Source organism: Anopheles coustani, chromosome 3 (assembly GCF_943734705.1).
Source record: "Anopheles coustani chromosome 3, idAnoCousDA_361_x.2, whole genome shotgun sequence".
NCBI lineage: Eukaryota > Metazoa > Arthropoda > Insecta > Diptera > Culicidae > Anopheles > Anopheles coustani.
Genome location: NC_071288.1, coordinates 9,302,541 through 9,326,192, shown reverse-complemented (window position 1 = coordinate 9,326,192; position 23,652 = coordinate 9,302,541). Strand labels below are relative to the sequence as shown.

Here is a 23,652-nt window from a genome sequence, read left to right as displayed (position 1 = left end):
ACTACCGAATCCGAATCACAATTACTGAAGTGATAAAGTTTGGTGCTCTTTTCGTATTTTAAAAAGATTTGTTTCAAGCTGCTTCAAAACGGGCCAGATTGGAATCAAATCGCGTCCCAAACAAATCAAAACCGATACGAATTCCAAACAAATCAAATCTGATTCGAATCCCAATCTAATCAAAGTTTTAGAATCTATCAGGTGGGATTCAAATCTTTGGACCCGTCTAGGGATCGAATCTTCAAGTCTTCCAAATCCCAATTCTGCCATCACTAGGTAGATTGAAGTAGCATTGAAAAATCTAGCCGCACCAAAAATTGTTCAGTGCGCGGAAGAAGCAGCGTCCCCTTTATCCTAAAGATCTGCATTTGCAACTTATTATTTTGTGCATCATCGTACGTAGTGTAGTGTTAAGACCATAGCAGATCTCGTCTGCGAGTGAACGAGCGACCTAAGGGAAAGAGCCCGTGCCGCAGCGCTTGTGTGGAACAGTCCGTGTGTCGTAGTGCACAACAAAGTAGCAATGGCGGAGAACAGCGGCGCTAAACGAGAGGGTGGTAAGAAAATTACCATCTCGGTGAAAACACCAAAAGATAAGAAGCTGGTTGAGGTCGACGAGGATGCTGAAATTAAAGATGTAAGTGATGCAAGAGTGATGTGTCATGTGGAAGCATGTAAATGACTGAAAAAGGACCACCACGGTGGTGTGACTGCTGCTGTCCGGTGCTGGTGAATGTTCGAGATTGTTTAGGTTTCGCAGCTAAATATCGCGCTGCTCATAATGGAAGCACCCAAGGCTTTACGAATTGTTGCCGGCGATGCTTCAGGAAGCTATCGAAGGGGGAAAATATGCTTTTGAAGATCTGGGAAGGAAATTATTGACCAATTGACGGTGACTAGTGAAAAATCGAACAAAAACATGACACATGCATCTCGTCGTGTGCGTGCTCGGAAGAGATGTTCGGCATTGACGCACACATTCACACGCAGCAAAGAGTGTACCGTGTGAAGCAGCATAAATTGTGTTCAATGTTTATTATTCCTCAAAATGGTTTAATAAGTTATGTGCGAAGGACAGTGAAACTATTCAGCTCACGTGTGATTTTATTTTTTTTCTCCCACACTTTCAGCTTAAACTGGTGGTTGCGGAAAAGTTCGACACGAATCCGGACCTCGTATGTCTGATTTTCGCCGGAAAGATTATGAAGGATACCGACACGCTCCGGACACACAACATCAAGGAGGGCCTCACGGTGTATCTGGTCATTAAGGCGGCCTCGCGCTCGGACAACGAAGGACCCCGGCGAGCACCGGCCGATGTGGGCCAGACACCGTTCGGATTGAATCAACTGGGCGGATTGGCGGGCATTAGTGCACTAGCTGGTAATCAGACCAACTTCATGGATTTGCAATCGCGGATGCAGCACGAACTGCTCGATAACCCAGACTTGATGCGCACCGTGCTGGACAACCCGCTCGTGCAGCAGATGATGAACAGTCCGGACACGATGCGCCAGATACTGACCTCGAACCCGCAGATGCAGGAGCTGATGCAGCGTAACCCGGAGATATCGCACATGCTCAACAACCCCGAGCTGCTTCGGCAGACGATGGAGCTGGCCCGTAACCCTTCGATGCTGCAGGAACTGATGCGCTCGCACGATCGTGCCATTTCGAACCTGGAAAGTGTGCCCGGAGGGTACAGCGCACTGCAGCGCATCTACCGGGACATCCAGGAGCCCATGATGAATGCCACGTTCCGCAATCCGTACTCGGATTCGGGCAGCGCCACCGGTGGCGGTGCGAACCCTCAGCAGGGCACGGAAAATCGCAGCCCGCTGCCGAACCCATGGAGTGCAGGTGGCAGCAGTGGTAGTGGTACGGCTCGCAGTGGTGCGGCCGGTGCCGGCGGTGCTACGACCGATGCGGCCGGAACGCCGCTCGGGCTGCTCAATACGCCAGCGATGCAAAGTTTGCTGCAGCAGATGAGCGATAACCCGTCGATCATGTCGAACATGCTTAACTCGCAGACCACGCGTAGCATGATGGAGGCCCTGTCGGCCGACCCGGCGATGGCAGCGAACCTGATGAGCCAGAATCCGCTACTGGCCAACAATCCGGCATTGCAGGAGCAGATGCGTACCATGATGCCGCAGCTGCTGCGCCAGATGCAAAACCCGGAGGTGCAGCAAATGGTCACCAATCCGCAGGCACTGAACGCTATTCTGCAGATTCAGCAGGGTATGGAGCAGTTGCGCTCGGCTGCCCCAGGCCTAATGTCTTCGATGGGCATTCCGCCGATGCCGGGTGCGCCGCCGACCACCGGCACCACTACGAGCGGCTCCACTGGAACAACTACCACGAATGCGGGCGCTAGATCTGGCCTACCGCCAAACAATGAAGCCCTATTCTCGGAGTTTATGGCCCGCATGGTCGGCGGGATGGCATCTGGGACAGCCGATACGAACATTCCACCGGAGGAGCGTTACCGATCGCAGCTCGAGCAACTGGCGGCGATGGGCTTCGTCAACCGGGAGGCCAACCTGCAGGCCCTGATCGCTTCGTTCGGTGACATCAATGCGGCCGTCGAACGATTGCTGGCACTCGGTCAGCTCTCGTTGAGCTAACAATGTGCGCAGTTTTAATAGACAGGACTAACGTTGGGGAAGGAAGAAGGACGTAGTGAGAAAGAGTGGAGCCCTCCAAATTGTTGTCCCCCGCTCGGTGCTGTTACTGTTTTGGCTCATTTCTGCCATCCCTGTGACGAAATGGAGCGGAGGACAAAAGCGATGAATGATTTTATTTTGGCTCCTCTTTTTCTGTTGCGTGTGAATGAATGGGCTGATTCGAATGCAAGGATGAATTCCTTTTTTTTAGCAAAACTCTTTAAAACATATTAGCATTTCTGTTGTTTCGTCTGGTTTTCTTATACTACATGTGCAAGGAGAAGATTTTCTAATTCGATGATTCAATAAGTGTTTGCGTGAGATAGAGTGAGAGTGTGTGAATGGATGGGCAATGGGGATAGTATCTCTTTTTTTCTGTAAAAGCTGCTTCTTTAAAAGATACACTATAGTCGTTCCCTTCCACAATCTCTCTATGTGTAGTTTGAGACGCTTGGCGTTGTTTTCTGGATGTTTCAGTAGGGCCTCATCAAGACGAGCTTTCGGTGGAAGGTCGGTGTGTAATAGATGGCCCGTTTTTAATCCTACAGCAATGGAGCAAGATTACGGGAACTATACATAAGCAGAACGCTGGAGGTATGAAGCAATTGAGTCAACATCATTGCTGTAATGGAATCATAAGCGATTTGTAGTCAGCAACAGCAAGAGAAACAGCAGAGAAACAAGGACGACGCGAACAAGAAAACCTCTAGGTTTAGCGGGGATAAAGGAAGACGGATGGTAGTAGGATAACTATTTACTAGGTGAATAGGTTAACATTAAATTACCCAGCAAAGCAAAAGAAAAAACAACACCACACCGTTACAACGTGTTTCGGGTGCGTAAGGATTAACGTTGATGAACTATTTCTTGACTTCTCTTAAACCACACCTGCTTGTGGCACAACAAACCAATCTGTACCCCGCAGCGTCAATAGGAAACAGCCAAGTTTTGGTAGAAACACAAACTTTGTAACAAGCATAGGAGCAAAACATAGAACTGGAGGTTCCACATTAAACGAGAATAATACATCTTCATTTCCTGGGCTGCGGAAACACAGATCACGCAAAATTATTGAACAGGGTAAATCGGACGGAGCTCATAGCTGGCAGCATGGAGATGGACAGAGTAGCATGAAAGTGAAGCATATTATTGAAGAGACCGCCGCGTGCACCCTATTCCTTTTCCTCCACGATTACCCTTTCCCGCAAGGGTGCGCCAGAAGGCAGCCTCGTGCAGCGATTTGTAGGACGCCAGCAACTATATATAGACATATATACAACTATTCATAGTATATTCAATAAAATGTTAAATCAACTGGAATGTATCGTTTGAGTTGTTCTATTATCTTCTCCCTAATATTCTGTTTGGTGCATTTAAAAGGAAATAAAATAATTCAAATATTCAAGAGAAATCAAAACAAAAATTAGACTTGAGGGGATTCATTCTCTAGCTGCAGAATAACAAAGGAAATCTTGTTGGATACACGAATAATTTTTTTTTAATGTAAACATATAAATGTAAATTTATTGCGTTATTCCAAGTAGTCCATTAGGAACAAATAAACAATAAATGCATGTTTTTTCGGTGTTTCAATAGTATTTCAACTAAAAAAAACATGTTACAATCATGTGACCAAAGATATAAAAAAGGACAGAATTGTGAATTTCATTGACCGTTGTTTAGTTTATGTAAAATGTTCGTTGAAGATTCCTGCAACGTTTTTCTACCGCTATTTGCATCCTCTATATCGTGTCTATCTTATCTGTGATATTTAAATTGTGGTCGAAGAAACAGTATAACAGTAGATGAGCTCATTTACTATAGTTTTACTCCAAATACAATGATGCGCCAGCAGATTTAACTAAACACAATTTAGAGCACAATGAAATAACGGCCAATACAAATCAACTACCTTCATATCAATAAGCTTTGTTCAAGCAACCTTGGTCTCAAGATACAAAATTACTTAAAAAGTAAATATTGACATTCAGCTGCTTTCGACTGCCAGTTCACAAAAAGCATTCAGAGAAGGCAGTCGACGTTTGATACGGATCGTGTGCACCATTTTCGTGTTTCCAACGATCGATAGTTTGATCGTGGTGCATGAAAAAGGCAAAAATAAAACCAAATAGACACACACACACGCAGCGACCGTTGTTTATGTGCATTCGGTGGTGACCCGCGAACCGCGAACGAGTTATGTTTATGCTGTGTGCACCAGCGTGGTGTCGATCAAAAAATGGGTCGAATCGTTTAGGCAGCGGAAGTGGACGTAGTTGATCTCACTGTACCGGACCTTTCACGAGCTGCTCTACGCTTCTGGATTTCGGCAGCGAATCCGGCGTGTTGCCGTGGCGATCGTTTGTAGTGGAACCGACCGCGCGGCACCAGGTTCTGCGCACATTCGCGGGAAGTCGAATATCCGTTGCCAGGAAGCATCTGTCGCCGTACGCGCCGCATCGCTCATAACACGCAGGTGCGTATATCACCCTAAGTTGGGAGTTGCCAAACGATGAAATGTTTATCTACCAACCGGCAGCGGAAGGTGGATTGTGTACGCTTGCCGGCAGAAAAGAAGAATGAGATTTGTTTATCGGATGAATAAACCGAACGAACTTTAACGGTCTCCCAGCTAGCCGGAAATGGTTTGAATTGAAGCCGCATACTATGGGCTGGGTGGTCATTTCCGTCTCGCATGTACTTATTAACGTTGCGGAATACTAGGCCAATTGCGGCGAGAAACGATCAAACGATCGCACGACGTTTTTATGATTTTTTTTTTATTTCCAACATATTTTATTTTCTACGGTATACTCTGTTTCAATTCATTATTGAAAGTTGGAAATGTTGTTGCCGTTGGTAACGGTAAACAAAGTTCTAGACCCGAAACATATGAACCGGACAATCTGGGCATAATATATTCAGCTTATTATGCTATTGAATTCATTAGCAAAAGTTGGAACCAAAGAAAAGAAAAACGAAAGATTTTTTCTCAACTTGTCCAAAAATGTCGCCCAATCGTCGCTCTTCCAAATCGTCCTTGCCTGTGTTGGTATAAGTTTGGCAAAACATTCTGAAATCGGCAAAAACCGGTTTTTCCGAACCGAAAAAGCGGTTATATTTGACGCGGACTTGTTTTCTTCGCGCTCGGCGGCCGCCACAAGCACATTTTCGAAATACCTCCCCGGGCGTCGGTTTTGCCCTTTTCCCCCACGCCTTACCCTCGGATCGGCGCTACTTAAGCAGTTGGATAGATTGAATAATTGCTAGTAAAATATCCGAATCGGAGCGATTAATCAATTTATGATTCAGCGAAACGGCGATCGGCAGACGTTTAGAACGTTTGCACATTCAAATCACGCCGGAAACGACGGGCAAAGTGGATTTAGTTCATTACGAAGTTAAATGGGCATTGGTTATGAGTGCGTGTTTGATTTTATCAAGCCGTAAATAGATACGCGTTAATTGAACTGACATTTTGGATCCTTTCCCAAGAATTATGTAATTAATTTACAAATAAATTATTTAAAATTAATGTACGAGCATAAACATGAACCTTTCCATCATAGTATGTTTTGTCTCACACTACCCACAGAAGTTAAACGGATCAAGGACCGACGATACATTAAAGACCTGAGCATAAATTATCGATGCATATGAATCTGGGTCCCTTAACTGTGCCTTTAATTGAACAAAATTATCCATCATCGTTGTTGATGTTGCCCCAGGGTAAGCTCCGTTAACTTCCTCCCTTATTGATGTCTCCTCCCATGAAAAATGAGAACACGTGGTCAGCGGTTACACTTCTTTGTTCATGATGTAGTTTTTTGTTTATTAATCTATTTAGTGTCACCACACTGGGGAAAGCAATATTTCCATGAAAAGTAGGTTAGCCTCACCAACGGTCACTATTACGTATCTCCTAGTCTCCAATAGGGTGGCCAAATAAGACCCGCAATAAGGTCCATCAGGCATCAGGTTTGGCAACCGATAATTTACTCCCAAGCATCTGAGCTCTAAAGTCAGCAAACACGGTAGCATTACCGAGACTTGCAAATTGCGCGAATTATTATGGCACGTAATTATAGGGAGGTTCCTTAGCGGGATTCTGCACCGGCGTGCCTCATGGTTCCCCACAACGCGACTCGCATTTATGCGCATTTGCATAAATGCAGCTAAGAGATTCCGACTCTTCGCCACTTGCCATTCTAATAGCCGGCAATGGAGCGGGGCATTTGAAGAATGTTGAAGTAGAGTGGTCCTGTGCAGGATGTACGACTGGATCTTCCTGGTAGTGCTTCTGATGAGAATGGTGTATGGAATACCATTTGTCTCTACTGGTTGGTTGGATTCTGTCAGGTCCATTTTGTTACCAAGATTCCTTCCTTTTCGTGCCTATCTAAGTGAAAAAACTGAAGAAGAAATTGGAACAACTCCATTTCGGACCATCGTTGAGCCTAAGACTGGTGGAAAATAGAGCAGCCTGCATTGGAGTGGAAGAAGAAAAAAAAGACACAAAATGATAGAGAAGCGGGGATGGAAAATGGAATGGGCGGAAAAATAGTACGTGGAATAAACCGGTGCCTAGGTGTTGTTCAATTATGGACAAACCCTAGGGCCGGACTGCTGCGTCTCGGATGGTCTGGGGTCGGTAATGACGGCAGAATGCGTATAGATTGGCGTGCTGGTAGAATTAATTATGCACCAGCGCAGATTACAGTCTCGTAATAGTATTCTATTTTTTTCTTAATCTATGCCATCCACCCATTCTTTCTATGCTGCGCTAGGGTCCTGCTCTACCTGGGCTTGCTCTGGCTGACGATTGTGCAAGAGGAAGCAGCACAGACGAGTTCGTGGCATGCAAGTGTCGCCTAGCCGGCTCGCCCGCGTTTTCCACGGTCGTGTTTCCTTTACCGACATTGGCACGTAATATTTTCGCCGTCTTCGGTACGATCAGGTGCAAAGACCTCCTCGGAACGAGCAGCTTTCCGGTTTCCGGTCAGCGACGGTCGACCGCCAGCGTTCGCTCTTCCCATCGGTCGCGATGATGTGGGGAAATGATTGTGTGCTGGAGTTTGGTCTTTCTTGTTTTCTTCTCCGTTGATATTTTCCCTTGCTCTTCTGGCCGCAAGTTTCCCAGCACGCTTCGATGTAATTGCCCTTTTTCCTTGGATCTAGTTCACCAAGTAGGCCGGGTGTACGATCGAACCGTTTGTGGGCCCTTCGCAGTCTACTCGGTGTGGAGTTGGCTGGAATGTACTGTCAGGAATATCGTTTATTTACAGTTGATCTACCTGTTTGATGTCGCAGGCTTTCTCAAAATCTAAAATATCAAAAGACAAACATTTTAGTTCTTTAATAAAGTGCAACGATTGAGGAACGGAATGGTTTTTCCTCCCTTGTCTAATTCCTAGGTTCTTTGCGTGATCACATTAAACCATCTCTTACTTCCGAGCTCGAATGAGAATGCGAAAATCCGTTAAAATGACCATCCATTACGCCTCGGTGTGTCCAAAGGTTTCCGGGCCATGGCGTACCTAGCCGTTGCCGCGGTCATGATGAAAAGCTACCGGCTTTAATTAGGTGCTAAAGCAGCTTCCGATCTAGCGGCCGCTTACCGGTAGCTGCTAGTTATGTTTCTGTTTTTGCCAAATTTGAGCGCAATTAAAGGGTTTGAAGTTGGATTGGCTTTGTGCTGACCCGTTGGGGAAAGTTGTCACCTTAAGCTTAGGTAGCGCCGGTATTAATGTGGTGTTATTATGTTTGGATCCCACATTTCCTCTTCGAATTCTATGGCCTCTTACAGATGCGGTGTGTTTTTAAGTAAGTTCTGACTTAATAACTCTTCTCCTGGGAACCAACTCCCAGAGATTGGCGCAAACAATCCTTGCCTACTGCAAGATCGTGGCCGTCTTTGGCGGTCGCCTCTGGAGTCGAAACGGTTACGGTGGAAAATGGATTGCCATCGCTTATCGTTCGGGTTCGGTTGGCTTACCTTTATCCGCTGGCGTGCTTTTTTTTTGTTTGGAGTGTTTCCCACACGCCGCTGTCCCAAGTATTCAATTATTTCACCACGTTGACCACCGTGCAACAGTTGCGCCACCGCATCTTAAACCATTATCATAAATCTTGGGACCCGTAACCAAGAAAATGAGCGGCCAGTCCGGGAAAACCAAAGGTTGCGCATCGCCCACACTGGAGGGTGACCCTAAACGATGCCGTCCGTAGCTGCTGCCTGCCTTGGGTATAATGAATTGGAACCCCAAAAGTTGGCCACAACTACATTCCATTTCCCGGCCACCACGGTTGTTTTGATTTGGTGGACGTTGCGGAATGTCGTTGGGAAAATTGTACGAGAAACGAAGCCATTTGTAGACATTAGAAGCGGGGCCGGTGACAAAGGTCTTTTCCATTTTTCTAAACAACCTGTCGACAAAACGTGCGGGCTGCACCTTATTGCGCAAGGTTTACGTGGATTCGTGGCCAACGGGAAGCGGCCGATGGTGATGAGCTAGACCCAAGAGCAAACCGTAAACTCTAGCTGGTGGTGGTTCATATTGTGTAAGTATTTTAATTAGTTGTGAACGGTGAGTTTGAAGATGATTTGATGACTTTATTCTAGAGGGCCACTGTATCATTAACGGTATCCGATCTGGTTGGCCTTTCATAATGAGGTCTGTCGAGGAAAAGAAATGATGATTAGAGATTTTATAAGTTATGTCATACTTTTTTCTGGAATTCACAAGTTCCAAATTCACTCACTTTGGCGTTATGTAATCCTTCCTTTATGAAATGTTTTCTTTCCTCGATTTGCGTTTAGCGGTAGTTTTGAAGTGAAAAGATTTTTTTTACATTTGTCTAGAAATCTGTTTCTGGTCATTTGGCGGCGATCGTACCGTTCAGTTCATCAAAGAAATGTTTCCCTCGTATGGCGTTCCATGCTCGTAAAAAGGCATTTCATGTTTTTAACTTTCGAATGTCGAGCGTAAAGCTAGGAAGAAATAGAACGGACGCAGTTGCGATACACTGCCGAAGTGAAAACCATTCCAAAAACACACCGAAATGGGTAAACAAATAGGTCAGTGTACGCAATGAACCGGCGTTTGCTTTTCAGCAGGACCGTTCCGGTGCAGCATGAGAAGGTGGCGCATTCCAATCTCCTGCAAGTTCAATGGTCCAGAGTGTGTGGAAAATGTGAACCACGGAGAAGTTGGTTGCTACATGGTTCTTTCACGTTCGTTCGCGTCCTGTGGCCGACCGGTGAAACTTCTTGACAACCGGTCGAGTGGTGAAGCCATACACCTGCTGCTGCTGCAAACGCTGCGTGTCCCAAAGTTCAGCCACCGTTGTTCGGTGGGTTATCACCGAAAGCCACCCGATACGGACAGTGTCCGGTGCGGTGTGGAAGAATATTTCGATGGTTTCCATTTTCCCATCGGTCAACGGAAACGATACAGGGCGACACGCGTGGGTCATGGGAGTTATTCGCACGCCAGGCTCCTGTGCGCATGGTTATATATTTTTACCCATGTTTTACCCCATATAAAGAATATTTGTGAACTCTTCCAGTAAAGATAGATTTTTTAAAATATATGTCTGTCATGGTCATTGACACACAACTTGCTGCACGGGCCAAGGTAAGGGAAAGCGGTCATATTTCTTCAGCTATGGTGGATGGATGTTGATGAAATCTCCAGGTCATCTCACCGGCGCACGGTGCATGTAGAGGTACGTTGGAATTCTCAAAAATGTCCCGGCTATTCCGGGAGGGTTTGGTCGACAAATTGAGTTGCTCCTTGAGAAAACAGGTAGAAAGGACACATCGTAAGGGATCGTGTAAAACACGGTCCGACAAGTGCGCCACAGTTTCTGCACGCATACTTCAGCGTCGTTTTTGTGGAGTTGTGGCATCCGTGGTACAGGTGGGATATCGGGGCGTGGGAATCTTTCACCAGTCAACCGTTATCTCCTGGCTGTATCTGCCGGGTACCATTTTATTTAGGCCCTTTTGTGCGGTAGGTTTTTGATTTTACCCAAGTGTTTGTGCATCCTACAACCGAGGTTACCGGGTAGTTAACACGGATTGACTCATTATCGAGCTGTGTGCTGCTGTCCTTGAAATTTTGAAGATTGTATATTTCACAATTCTTCAAAAAATTAAAAACGGTCGGTTTTGATAAGACCATTTTTCTTCAACTGTACAGTAAGATGAGGTCTAGTAGATTTTTATAAGAACTTTATAGTGATGTGACTGGATGTTCTTCACCAAGCGATTCGAACCATCTTCCAACTCCCGGCCTGTGGAAGCTGGCCCGCTTGGAACCATGGACCACAAATTTGACACATATTACCGGTTTCCTGAGGTTCCCGCCGCTCCTGATGTGTGTGTGTCTGTATGTGCGTCAACCGGGGAGAAACGGCGCGCGATCGGCGAGCGAACGTGAGAGAGATTCGGTGATCGTGAAACACGGCGATCGCGCGCGGTTCGGTCCCGCGCTCCCGCGAAGATCGAAGAAGGTATTTCTCCCCAGCTTGTCGGCGCATTTCCACCGCCACCGCTTTCGGGAAAAGGGCGACGGGTTGCGGAAACTTTTACCTGTTTGTTCGTTCTCGCTGCCCTTCGTCCTTCTTCGTGCCGGGTGGCCGCAGAACGCATACTAACGAAGGAGACGGAGCCCGCGGAGACCGAAACCGAAAAGACGTGTCCGGGCCGGCGCGTAAGCACTCTCGATAGGTCATTCTTTCCAACCCGTTCATCTCGGCGGTCAATGGAGGTGTTGCTCACCCGTCCCTTCCTCCCCCGCGGGGCGATTCCAGTTGTTGGCCACCAACTTCGCGCGCGTGTGTGTGTGTTTATAAGTGTTGTTTTTCTCCTTTCATCTTAATTCATTCTTCTTCCTTTCAACCGCATTCTTTCCACAGATATTCAAACGATAGCGACCTTTGCCAGCGCGCGAACGATCCGCGGTCGAGTAAGTGAGAAAACACCACTCCGAGCGCCCCAGTACGGGTGAGAAGGTGACCACCGAAGGGACGGGCTCCAATCGAGCTTCAATCCGTGACGCGCGTCTCGCGGAGCCACCACCGTCATCATCGCCATCATCGTGGATGCAAAGCAAGCAGGCAAGCTGCTGCCGTTGTGGCCAACGGGGAACGCTCACCATTTGAAAGCACACCAAACGGGCCAACACCACACCAGAAGCGAACTGTCCTCCCTGGTGCTTGGTGATGTGCAAAAGGCGCCCCAGCAAGGGCTCCGATGGTGAAGGTACGAGAAAAAGCGAACGAATAACACGCCTCCCGTACACCGGACGGCGGCGGTTTGGGGATGCTGCACGGTATCCCCAATAAATTGGCCATTCGGTGGACGGGGAGCTCGGGGTGGCGGCGGCGGGAAATTCTCAAGCCGACGGAGAGCGACGAGCGAAACCAGTTCGGCGTCGTTTGTGTCGTGGTGTCGGTTCCAGCCGCGCAACCGTTCGTCGGTGGTGTAGCTCGCGGCGGCACACAGTCGCACAGGCGATCGCGGTTGCTCCGGCAACGCTGACGTGACGACGTGGTGCATTTACAGTTGCGAACCCGGGGTGCTTCGATCGGATGGAATTTTTCAAACTCGCAGTGTGTCTCTGTAAGCTAGTGAAGAGCCAAATTTGCTGCCCTTTTTTCCAAAGTAAAGCTATCACAAACAGACGTAAGTACGTGATAATAGGCCTACTGCAAAAGGTGTCGATCGTACAATTTATAATCGCTTTTTAGTGATAGTGTGTTTTTTTAATACGAGGTCCGAACAGCCTCGCTTTAGGAAGTTCCGTTACAATGTTAAAGGTGTATTCCACCGGCGAGGTTATCCTTTTCCAAACGATTCGCTCAAGCTGTGCTAACAAAAATTCCGAAAAATACAATAATTTTAATTTTGTGTAATTTTTTTGTATGATCCTCGGGCGTTACAAAAACTCCACGTACAGTGTTGCTAGTGAACAAGTTGATCAAGAATTATTTGACAACACAGCTGTGAAAGTCTTACTACGGAGGCAAAGTGTACTCGACATCCAGTTCATGATGATGGAGTAACACAAAATGCCAAAGCAGGTTATCCAATTGTTCCGCCGTGCGTAGTGGTGCAAGAAATGCCAAACGGTGCCCCCCAAGGCCACCGGTGTGTGTCTTAAATTTCTTTTGTTTAAACAGTTTTAACCGTAGCTATCACGTGTTTTATTTCTACAGTTTAAAATGATCCAACAATGATGCAGTCGCTGCCTTCGAAAGATGAGTGTGAAAATGATCCTGCGAAAAACCGTTTGGTGAGGTATCGAAAACATCGACGATGTGCCAAAGTGTGTGACCGAGCCGGATGAGCCGGATTGGTGCGGGAGTGAAGTGATCGTGCAAAACCAAGGTTTGGCTGAGTGTGTGAGATTTGACAGTGCAAAACGCGGGGCCCTTAAAAACCGATCCGCCCCGCGAAGGGAACGGCATTTTCGTGCGTCCGGCCGGACAAACCCATTACATGTTCAATGCTAAAACACATACATACCGGGCCCGTAACGACGGGCCAAAATCGTTCGATCCGGAGCACGGCCGGTGGCGGAGGCCTCGGCCGTCCGATTCCGCCGCTGAACGTCTCGACCGTCTCGGCCAGCTCGGCCGCAACGGGCAACTCGACCAGCACTGCCGCCGCCGCCGCCGCCGTTGCGTCGAAACATATGAACGGCGGTCCGCCGCGGCTGCTGTCCTCATCGTTCATAACGCCATCGATCGGCTCGACGAACGGTGTCACCGGCAACGGGAATGTGGCCAGCCACGCCAACAGCATCCTACACAACACGTCCACCCTCAGCGGGCTGGCACTCGGCAACGGGACGATCGGTGGAGCTGGGGTAGGCGGCGGCGGCGGCGGTGGCCTCAATGGCGGAGGAGTCGGAGTGGGAGTGTCGGGCTTTAACCATAACAACTCGACGACGAACAACAACATCCTCAGCAGCACGATCAACATGAACAAGGACCGGTTGGGTGCCCGGGAGGCCCTGACCAGCCTCGGGTTGCTCTGTTTGGGTAGGTTTCTGCTCGTCCGTTATATTACACTCACCCTATTCTGTCACTTGCTCCGATACGTCCCTTGCAGTCATCTGACGGGGATGGGAGAAAAGGCTGACTCATGGACCGGAACGCCATGTGCCATTAGAACTAAAAGAGGACGGGATCGCCCGGTCCCGCTGGGAGCGTTCTCCATTAATTAACTCTCAAGGGCTCGAAGATGATCATCGTTGTCGCCCGCGGACGGAACGAAGCGGCAGCGACGTGATGTTTCGCGTGCTATTTTGAGACACATTGGTCACACATGTGCGCTGGACAATTGGAGGGCAGGGGGCACCCGGGGCCATCGCCCATGAGCACTGTAATATGACGTTGTGCGCCGTGGGAAGATGCGTTCAAGGCTATCGTCATATGGGATTCGCTTTGATTTGTTTATGCCTTTTAGGAAACTGTACCGTAACTTGTCTAGTTATATGGAAGAGATCATCGTGTTCGGAAACTCCCAGTTTTGCCTTCTATAGATGGCACGGGGGAAGTGTTAAAAACCATTTCTTTGTTGCTAAAACTTTACGTCCTGCATGCTGTTGGACAAGGATCTTGAACCGTTTTCAATGTCAACGTACCCCGAGGTTGTACATATGCCTTTTTGGAATTTTATCCATCCGCCTACAATTGTTTCTTGTTTGTAATAAGTTTTGCTTCGCGGGATGTGAAGAGAGAAGTGGTTCGAAAACAAAAGTTTGCGTAATAATGCCCCAGCATATGGCGTGAAGGAAGAAGAAACTTACTACTTTTAGTTCAGTTTTTGTTTCTTATAACTCTACGATACCATAGAAAATCTAAAATAAAATAAAATTGCCATACTCATTCTTCAGATTAGTTACGTTACAGAAGGGAGTATTCGTTGTGATTGGATTAATTGGTTTGCATTTTAAATATGCACTCCTGGGTGGTAAAACGTCTTTTGCTTTCGCTTAACAGACATGATTAAAGTTATTTTTGTCTATCTCAAAGTTCCCTACTCCGAGCAGAACAATTAAACCAATTACGATCGATTATCATCCCCTAGGTATCGCTCGCCCGCATGGTGGGCATCCGAGAATTACTTGTACATACAAACTCAACACGTTGAAAACGTCTGCCCCCGCAGCAGCCTTCGCTCGGGGATCTCGGTTGCAGCTAATTGGTTTGCTTTTCCATCCCAGCCTAACGAGCGGGTTGCGATCCGGTTCCGTGTGGGATGACTTCGAGGTTCTGGGAATGCCAACGAAAGTGATTTCTACGGTGCCGACCGCAGCAAACCAAATTCATTGATGTTTAATTTTTGTTTTCTTTTCGTTTTTCTTTCCACCATGTTTCTCCCGGCGCAAAATTCTTTGTGGGCCACTGATGACGCACCCCTACCGCCGGAACCACAGTGTCCCTCCTGTTGGCCCTGCTGTCGTTGATATTTCTACTGAAAATTTCTCCCGGTGGCCGAGAACCACCCCCGCCCACCGTCGGCCCGGCCGTGCTCGAGGACTACGCCATCGTGTACGACGTGACGCTCGCCCTGTGCGCGCTGTCCCTCTCGTTGAACCTCTGCTGCCTGCTGGTGTGTGCCATTCAGTTCCTGTTCGCCGTCAAGCTGGTCCGCGCACCTGCCACGACCGGAAGGTAAGTCGTCACCATAGGTGTAGGGCGTCCCTTTTTTTCCCCGAGGGTCAACCGCTTTTTTCTGTTATCTATCTCCGGCTTCTTGTGCTTCGTATTCACCGCTCGAGCTGGCATTAATTCTGAAGGGATGGTCGTTTCATGTTAAGGGTTATATTTATTGTGTCCTTCCTTTTTTTATTTTCGTAATGCGGCTGGTGTTTAAAAAAAAGGAAGGGTGCTCTTGAGGACACAAGAACGAAAAAGGGACCGCGCAAGGAAGAAATTGATATCGGAACCTAAAGAATTTATACACATTCACGCGTATTCCACGTGCTTCAGCTTCTTTTCTCATTTTTTCCACGATCACTTGAAGAAGTTTACATTCTTCACCGTAACAAAAAAATTACCAACAATTCAATCTAAACGGAAGAAGTGCTCGTGCTTTCCGGTGCCATCGAAAATACACTCTACGGTTCAAAGCCACTGTCAAACAAACGTGGCACTTTCGGCATTAGGTTCCCCTCGTTCGGGCCACTTTAATTGGGTCCTGGTAGCAAATCCTCGTGGACATGACGATGTGTCTTTGTGTTGCCATGTTTTTTTTGTTGCGTCCACATGTAACGGAAAATGGGCAACGAAACGTGAAAACTTGTGCACGGTGAAGTGGAACATAAAGTAAAAAAAGGAAAACTTAGGGCCACGAGGGAAACCATTCATGGGTTCAGGTTTCCCGCGTTTCTTTTTCGGGGGGAGCACATGAGCATAACCTATTTCATTTATGCACTTTTTCTTCAGGTGCAAACTGTGGTGAGAGCGAAGGTGGTCCAACGAGAATGGGCCCTTGCGGGACAACATGTTACACTTTTCCGATTGGGATCCGTTACGGGAGGCCTAAAAGCGGGCAGTGAAATAAAAATGGTTTATGTCTAGGTCCCTTGTTGCGTAAAGTGCGGCAAAAGGTGCTCCGAACAAGTGGAATGGTTAAATTGAGTTAACACAAATGCGCACATGGATTGCTAGCGAATTCGGTTTCCCTCCGCGGCATATGGGAGCGCCTTACTCATTCCCTGGACGTTCTGCGATGCTTTTTTGCTTCCACTAGACTTTCGGTAAAACGCTCTTGGCCATGGCCAATCGAACAAATTTATCTGCCTAACCACTTGCCACGCAACGGGCAGGGAAAAGAATAGGCCACGAAATTTTAATTTATTACCTAGACTAGGTGTAGGTACGTTAATAGGTAATCTTCTCCGGTCGGATCTTTCTCCCTCGGCACTCGAACAAGTGGCCGAAAGTACCGGTTTGCTGCTGCGTTTGCGTTGCGCGATTGTAATCGCTAATGAGTGGCTCGCTGGGAATGCATTCCAGGGCCGGCCTGGTCCGTGTTCCGATGATGAGATTTATGTTCTCTTGCTTGTTGGCAAGCGGAATGAATCCGTCATTGTTGTGCCGTTTGGTGCTTCTAGTACCGGCTGTTGTTGTGCTGTGTTCATTTAGCGATCGCACATGAAGATGTTACGGTGGATCAAGCCACCCGGACCGTGTGGATGTGGCGGAAGTAAGAAACTTTTTGTACGCTATGGAGAGGCAAAAGAAGATGGATTACCGCGGGAAGAAGAGTATGGCGCCAATCAGCGCAACATCACCTATTCATCTGGCTGGGTGAGGTTGCGATCGAGATTAAATGTTTTATATGGTTAATTCTGCTGCTGCGAGGGCCTATAATAACCAAGCGATGATAGGCAGGTTTTAATGTATTTTTTCAGATTCTAGATTTTCTTTTTATGGACTCAAGAAGTTCAGTTTGAATCTGTGCGGAATAAATATTAACACAACCACTTTTTTTTGTAATTCACTTGCTTAGTTTAATTTAGTACATTCTGCAATGAATAAACCCTTCAACGTTTTAAAAGCATGAATCCTATGATTCGCAATCCAAGCCTCGACATCATTCACTCATGAAATAAAAAAGTAGGAAAATATATTGCGAAACATAAATTATAGCATTCAACTTCACATTCACAAAAAAAAATATAGAAAGGATAACGCTTGCCATAAAATCAAGATACGCCGTAATGTATGCAATCGTAATCACATCAGGAAGGATGTTTTCTATTTTCGAACACGACTTCATCCGTGAATAGAATTGATGTTGGATAGAAATTTAAATGTTAAAATATTAGTATTGCATGTGCATACATTAATGTTAAAGAATATTGATTTTTTTTTTCTGACATGTAGCAAATATTTAACATTTAAAAATGAGGAAAACTTGCAAATGAAAACAATAGTATTTGAATGTATTTGATAAAGATAAACATCTTACCCATAGATCAAGTTTTACATAATCATTAGCAATCGTTTACTGAACAAACCGTTTAGATTACTACCCCCCCCCCATCGTTCCTTTGGTTTGTAGTCGTGTTTTTAATTTATGCTTCACTCACATTGCACCTACCGGCCTTGGGAGACGCTTTAATTCGATTACCATATTCCGGCATGACCGTAGCGGCGTTAGCTTAACGTGTCACTAGGATATTGCGCCACCGTACGGTGTCTCCTGGACCGGCTAAGCTTGGGGCATGACCTAATCTACGATAAATATGGATTTGGCGACCTTCGGGTCGATCCGTTTTTCTGCTGCTTTACGCGGGACCGTTCGAGTGCGAGTGTCAAAGGCTATAGCTATCAAACACCATCCGCCCTCCCATTCGGAGGATCATGTTTACGGTGTACAAGTGTAAGGTTTCACGCTTGTTACGCACCATGTTCGTGTTCCGTACCTGCGAGGGTTTATGCTAAACCCTCCCCGAGAAGATGTTGTTGCCCATGGATGGGAAAGAGAGCTTTAGGGAAAGGGTTCCTGTTTCGATTTGATTTAATTAGAGATAAGCCTGAGCTGTAGCGGAAATCGAACGAATGGATGTTTATCAAATTGGGGAGCGTAGTTGAGTCGGGAGTTCTCTGGCTATGGGAAATTAAATTGAAACGATTACGAACTAGAGGATGGGACTTGTTTACCTGGAATTTACGATTCAACATACAATTAAAATCCAACTAATTAAAATTTGAAGAAAATTCTGTGTGTCTTATAGGTTTATCTGATTTTTCTTTGTTTTTGTTTTCATATGTGTTTGTGTATTAATACATTTTTTTCGTTTCCATTACTAATCGTTTAGTAATTTATATTATTTCAGAGGCAACAAATACTTGCAAAAGTCAAGCGTGAGCCGTGTCTGCGCGGTGGGTGGATTTTTCATTTCGATACCCATCTTTTTGACCGGTAAGGGATTGGAAAAGTAGGAAAGCGAAATACTTGGCCCAGCATCTAACGATAAACTCTTTTCAATTATAGGTATCATCCTGTACACGTTCACTCAGTTCCACTCGACGCCGGCCATTGTGACGAGCATCCTTATTGGCGTCGGGATCGTGTTCTGCGGCGGTGCCATGGTGCACAACGTATTCGTCTGGCAGCGGGAAAAGACGATCAGCGTCCGGCAAACGCCACTCAACCTCAATCTCACCCTCTCACCCCAGATCAGCACGATATCGACGACGGCGGCGGCAGCGGCCGCGGCGGCTGCCGCAGCCCATCACTACCAGAACCAGAATGGGCATGCGACGGGCGCGGGCAATCACCACCACCATATCAGCCTCAATCACGTGTACAGCAACCACAACCATACGCCGCTCACACACAACTCGCAGGCGAGCCATACGACGCCGATCACGCAGCTGACGCCGGTCACGCCACTGTCCGGGAACCATTCGCACATCAGCTTCAACCATTCCTACGTGCCGCCCCCGTACGGTGGCGGAGGGGTACGGGCGGCCACTGCCACGCCACCGACGCCGAAGGTGATCGGGTCGCTGCTGAACCGGGACGCGTCCGGATCCGTCAGCCCGGGAATGCCCGGTGGCAACAATAACAATCTCGACATGAGCAATGTCACGACGGCTAACTCGCCGCACGAGCTATCCACGTTGGTTTGAGATGTCGAATAGGACAGGGACAGAGGAAAAGAACTCATCGCTCAGCGTATCGGCGGTTTGCGATACGGCGAGACGATTGTCAATGTACCTTTTTGTTTATTTCTTTATTATTTTTGTTTTCTGTTAGTCGAACAGAGAGATATAGAGAGGGGACGCACTAACGAGCGTCTTCTGCTGCTACCCAAGCAGAACCGGAACCGCCAATCTTAGTTGCCCCCAAGGTGGATTCTCACTTGCGTCTCTTTAAAGAGGCGCTTTTCGAGCCCATGGAAGATACGGAACTCGATTTTATACCCACCTTTTTCGGCCGTGCGAAGGAAACGATGTTGCGTTTGCATCGTGCATTTCGTTGAGATTTTAATTTTTAATTTTAAACCGATTCGAGCGCCGTACTACTTACCCTATTGCATTACACACACATACGTGTAAGCTATGCCGAGAATTGTACAAATTTGTTTGTTTTTGCCCCGCTAAGATGTAAGAAAGCTTCGGTCGAGCAACGTAAACTGAACGACACATTCGTTGGGTAAGAAAAATATTTATTGCAAGTGTACTTAGTTATGGAGTGCATGTATTGCTGGATGAAATTTTTAGGTTGAAATAGTGCGAGAAGGAAATCGAGGATCGCTCCGTCCAATAAACGAACGATCGTTAGTTAGGATTCGGTAAAAACAACCCCGAACACGAGCTACAAGACGTACTGATGATTATCTGGCCTTTATAAAAACGAGAATAGTTTGTAGGTTTTACTTTAGTTAGAGTTGTACAGCGAGTGTGCTGGAAAAGAATGTTGTAAGGGATAGGACATGTAATTTTTTTATACCTGCGAAAAAAATACAAACAACATCACCAAGTGGATATGTTTTACATCGTTGTGTAAAATGGTTTTTCTTTCCTCATCCGATTTTCATACATTACCAAGACTTCGATGTATTCTAAATTTTAATTCATCAAGACAAATTAAATTAGTATTGTTTCATTCAAATCTTACAATTCAAACATTGCGAAGTCGTAGCGGTATCTTCTGAAATATTGCTAAGCAGAGACACCAACCATATTGTTATACTGTTCGAAAAAGGAGAAATAGAATTCGAAAAAGGAGAAATGTTTAAAGTGCATTTTAAATTAAACGCATACTACAAATATAAAGGAATAAATTTATTTTTTTAGTCGTCTGACGTAGATAAAAGAGAATCGAATGATAAATACTAACATTCACATAGCTAAAATTTTATCGTTCACTTTTAAATACATTTCATTCCATTCTATATTACATTGTTTTTACAAATGGCACATTTTTAAACATTTGAACTGGATGACCTACTGATGTGATCTGAATAAATTTGTTTTCTAATTTATAATTTATTCCCAAATTTATTGGATACGTTAAAATGGGATACATCTATTTTTGATATTCTTATTAAAAATTTCTTTGAAACCGTTCTTGTTTCAACAACGGGTTTTTCTCTTTAAAAATCTTCTTGAACCATGCGGTCATCTGTTAATTGTTGCACATTTAGTAGTCTAAAATTAGTGTTATAATTTCTCCTAAATTCTAAAAACACCCAAGCAACAAGTGCTAACTTTCAATCATGCTACCCCGTACGGTACTGAGTGGATCGGACCATTTACCCGAAACTCGCCATCGATAATTTTAGTAATTACGCACCTTCTGCCAAATTATCGTTAGTCCACCACCACCACCAAGGGCGGTTCCATAACGGGAGGTGAAAATGGATCGATTTGATACACAATTTGACGGGCTGCACGCTACGGGTTTGGGTTCAATCCATTAACGCTGTAATCTTCACTGGCGTTTTACGGAGGATCGCGGTGTTTTCGGTCGTGGCGTGCATGTCCATCTGCAAGCTGCTTGCTTCCGCGCGTTGACGTCACAGTGTGGCGTCCTGCGGTGGCTAAACACAATGGGCACGCACACTAATGAGCTGGAGTGTAACAATTAAATTGAGCGATTTTCCAGCCGACCGGGCCGAGTGGCGCGCGTTTTTCGCATTCAAATCGCGGGGAAATGGCTTCGATGAGGTATCTAATCGATGATTTTCTGCTTGCCAACACCGACCTGGTACCGGTGGGGGGATGATTTATTGGACGAAAGTATCTCGCCCTGTTATTTATCATCTATCCTATGCAACATCCTAGAAGGCTATGGACCACTTCGTGTCAGAGTTTATTCAAGTTTATGTTATCGTCTACTGTTGATATACAAACAAAAAAATCATTCATCCATTACCACCCGTTGTGCGCACGTGGGTGTGCTAATGATACCACGGTTGATTTGATGGCATCATGGAATCGCCCTCATTTCTACTACGCCATCGTTTTTCCACTGATCCCATCTAATGCGCGATTATTGCATGACGGAAGCGCCGACCGTAACGGTTTTGCCTCCCATCCGGCTTATAATTAGAAACCGACGATTAACGAAACGGCCGGGATTTCTGAAGGGAAGGTACACTAAATCGCAACTATCGTCGCCATCCTCATCATCATCATCATCATCACCATCATATAAAATTAATATCCCTATCAACAATTAAAGCAATTCTAAAGGATCTCGCCTGCCCGCCTTGAGGCCATGCCAACGGAACGGTACCGTTTATCAAACCGTGCCCTCCGCCTTTAGTGCAGTGCGCCAAAGTTTATCACTATCATCTCATCGATGTAAAAAACCCCCCATCGTGTGATACGCTTGCCCGGCGCCAGCATCTGTGAGTGAACTCTAGGCTCCCATCAGAAATACCTGGGGCTGCGTACGCGATACCGCTGGCTATTCCGATGTAGTTTTCTTGCCAATCAAATCGACTCGCAACAATTTCATTATATTCTCTCGCAGCGGGAGCCCGTTGTGGCACGAAGTGTCGTGGTGGAGTGGGTTACGTAGGGCTTAAATGCTGTCAGTTTCCCGTCGGCAACAAGAATGGCGTTGCGTATAGTAGAATATGACAGCGATCACTGTCTAAAAAATATTGTGGCGAACGAAAAACTGGCGTGGTTTAGCTTTAAACGGTTTGGTTTTGTACCCGGTTGGGGGAAAATATCGTTAGCTGAGTGTGTAGTTTTTACTTTCACTTGCAGCTTACAGCTGTTTTTCATTGTTCTTTTATGTTGTAAATGAAAATCAACTAGACCTTCGGTATGAAACGATAAAATATACAATAATGAAATGATGAGATTTAAAAAGTTATATGCTTTTTACTAGGCAGAATTTAAAGATTCTAGTCACAGTTTGAAAGTCTTGTAAACATCGCCTTGAGTAACAAACGAAAAGAATTGTTTACTTGGGCCGATTGAACACTTTACTAACATAAACAAAGGCGAGTGTGTTTATCGCACCTTGTTCATTGTTTTGTTGTTTGCTGGGAAGCTGGAAACGAAATAATAAACTTATTGAGGTTCAAGATGCTTCTTATTGGAGAGCTGCTTTCTACGAACGAAAAGTAACACGAACATGTTGTATTCATAAGGCACCTTAAGTGTGCCTTCACAAAGAAGTAATATGCGTATGGCACATATTGGACGGTGACTGAAGGTTGGTTACTAGCACCAAGCGAATAGTAGTCCCAATTATCGACTTAAACGGAAAGATAAATCAACAAACAAAGATGGTGGCGGTTCGTCCGGAGGTTCCGGTACGTTTCCAACAACCCAATGCTTCAGTGGTAGACGTCTGGTCGTGGTATTTTGGGAGCGAACCCCTGCCATCCATCGGCCAATCGGGGATAATGGATTTTGGATGATTTTCGTCAATCGCCACGTGGACTCTCTCCCCCTCTCTCTCGCTCTTTAGTCTCTAACGTACCCTTATTGTAATAAAGTCTACCGGTCTACGGTTTCCTGCTGGCATGATCCGGTCTCCAGCGTCGAGTAATTTGGCAAGTGGCCTAGCTGGATACCCGGTTACTTCTGCTGCTCCCGTTCCAGAATGGTTGTGGGTGTGCGGGCGGGCGGACGGACGGACGGACGGGGTGGATGGGCGGTCTTGCTGGCAACAGTCTACGGTGCCACCGGGCCGGACACTTGGAAGAGTCCAGGGGGCTGATGGCTGAATTCTTCGGAGTGATGTTCCGGCTGCGGTGTCGTGGAGTGTTGACTCGTTCACTTCTTCCCAATCCCCGGTGGAGCAGCAGCAGTGAGGGGTTTGATCGCCAAGAGGAGGAAAACTGACTGTGGTTGGCACGAGGGGGAACTCGAAGTAGTAGCTGCCGACCGCCGTGCACCGCTGGCAGGTTAATGTTTATCTAGTTTGTGCGCGGTGATCGATGGGTGAGAAACATTTTAATCGCAAGAAGGTTTATTTACA

At 46.3% G+C, this 23,652-nt stretch overlaps 2 protein-coding genes across 2 annotated transcripts; both read left to right on the top strand.

The window, feature by feature from the left end:
• Positions 1-292: 292 nt before the first annotated feature.
• Positions 293-4,243, top strand: LOC131272689 (ubiquilin-1). The gene is made up of 2 exons (XM_058274517.1): positions 293-637; positions 1,131-4,243. The coding sequence occupies exons 1-2, from the start codon at positions 524-526 to the stop codon at positions 2,625-2,627; spliced, it is 1,611 nt and encodes a 536-aa protein (XP_058130500.1). The 5' UTR covers positions 293-523; the 3' UTR covers positions 2,628-4,243.
• A 783-nt stretch (positions 4,244-5,026) lies between these two features.
• On the top strand, positions 5,027-20,198 carry LOC131271851 (uncharacterized). The gene is made up of 6 exons (XM_058273411.1): positions 5,027-5,142; positions 11,589-11,934; positions 12,891-13,718; positions 15,119-15,356; positions 18,533-18,618; positions 18,691-20,198. The coding sequence occupies exons 3-6, from the start codon at positions 13,181-13,183 to the stop codon at positions 19,329-19,331; spliced, it is 1,503 nt and encodes a 500-aa protein (XP_058129394.1). The 5' UTR covers positions 5,027-5,142; positions 11,589-11,934; positions 12,891-13,180; the 3' UTR covers positions 19,332-20,198.
• The last annotated feature ends 3,454 nt before the right edge of the window (positions 20,199-23,652 follow it).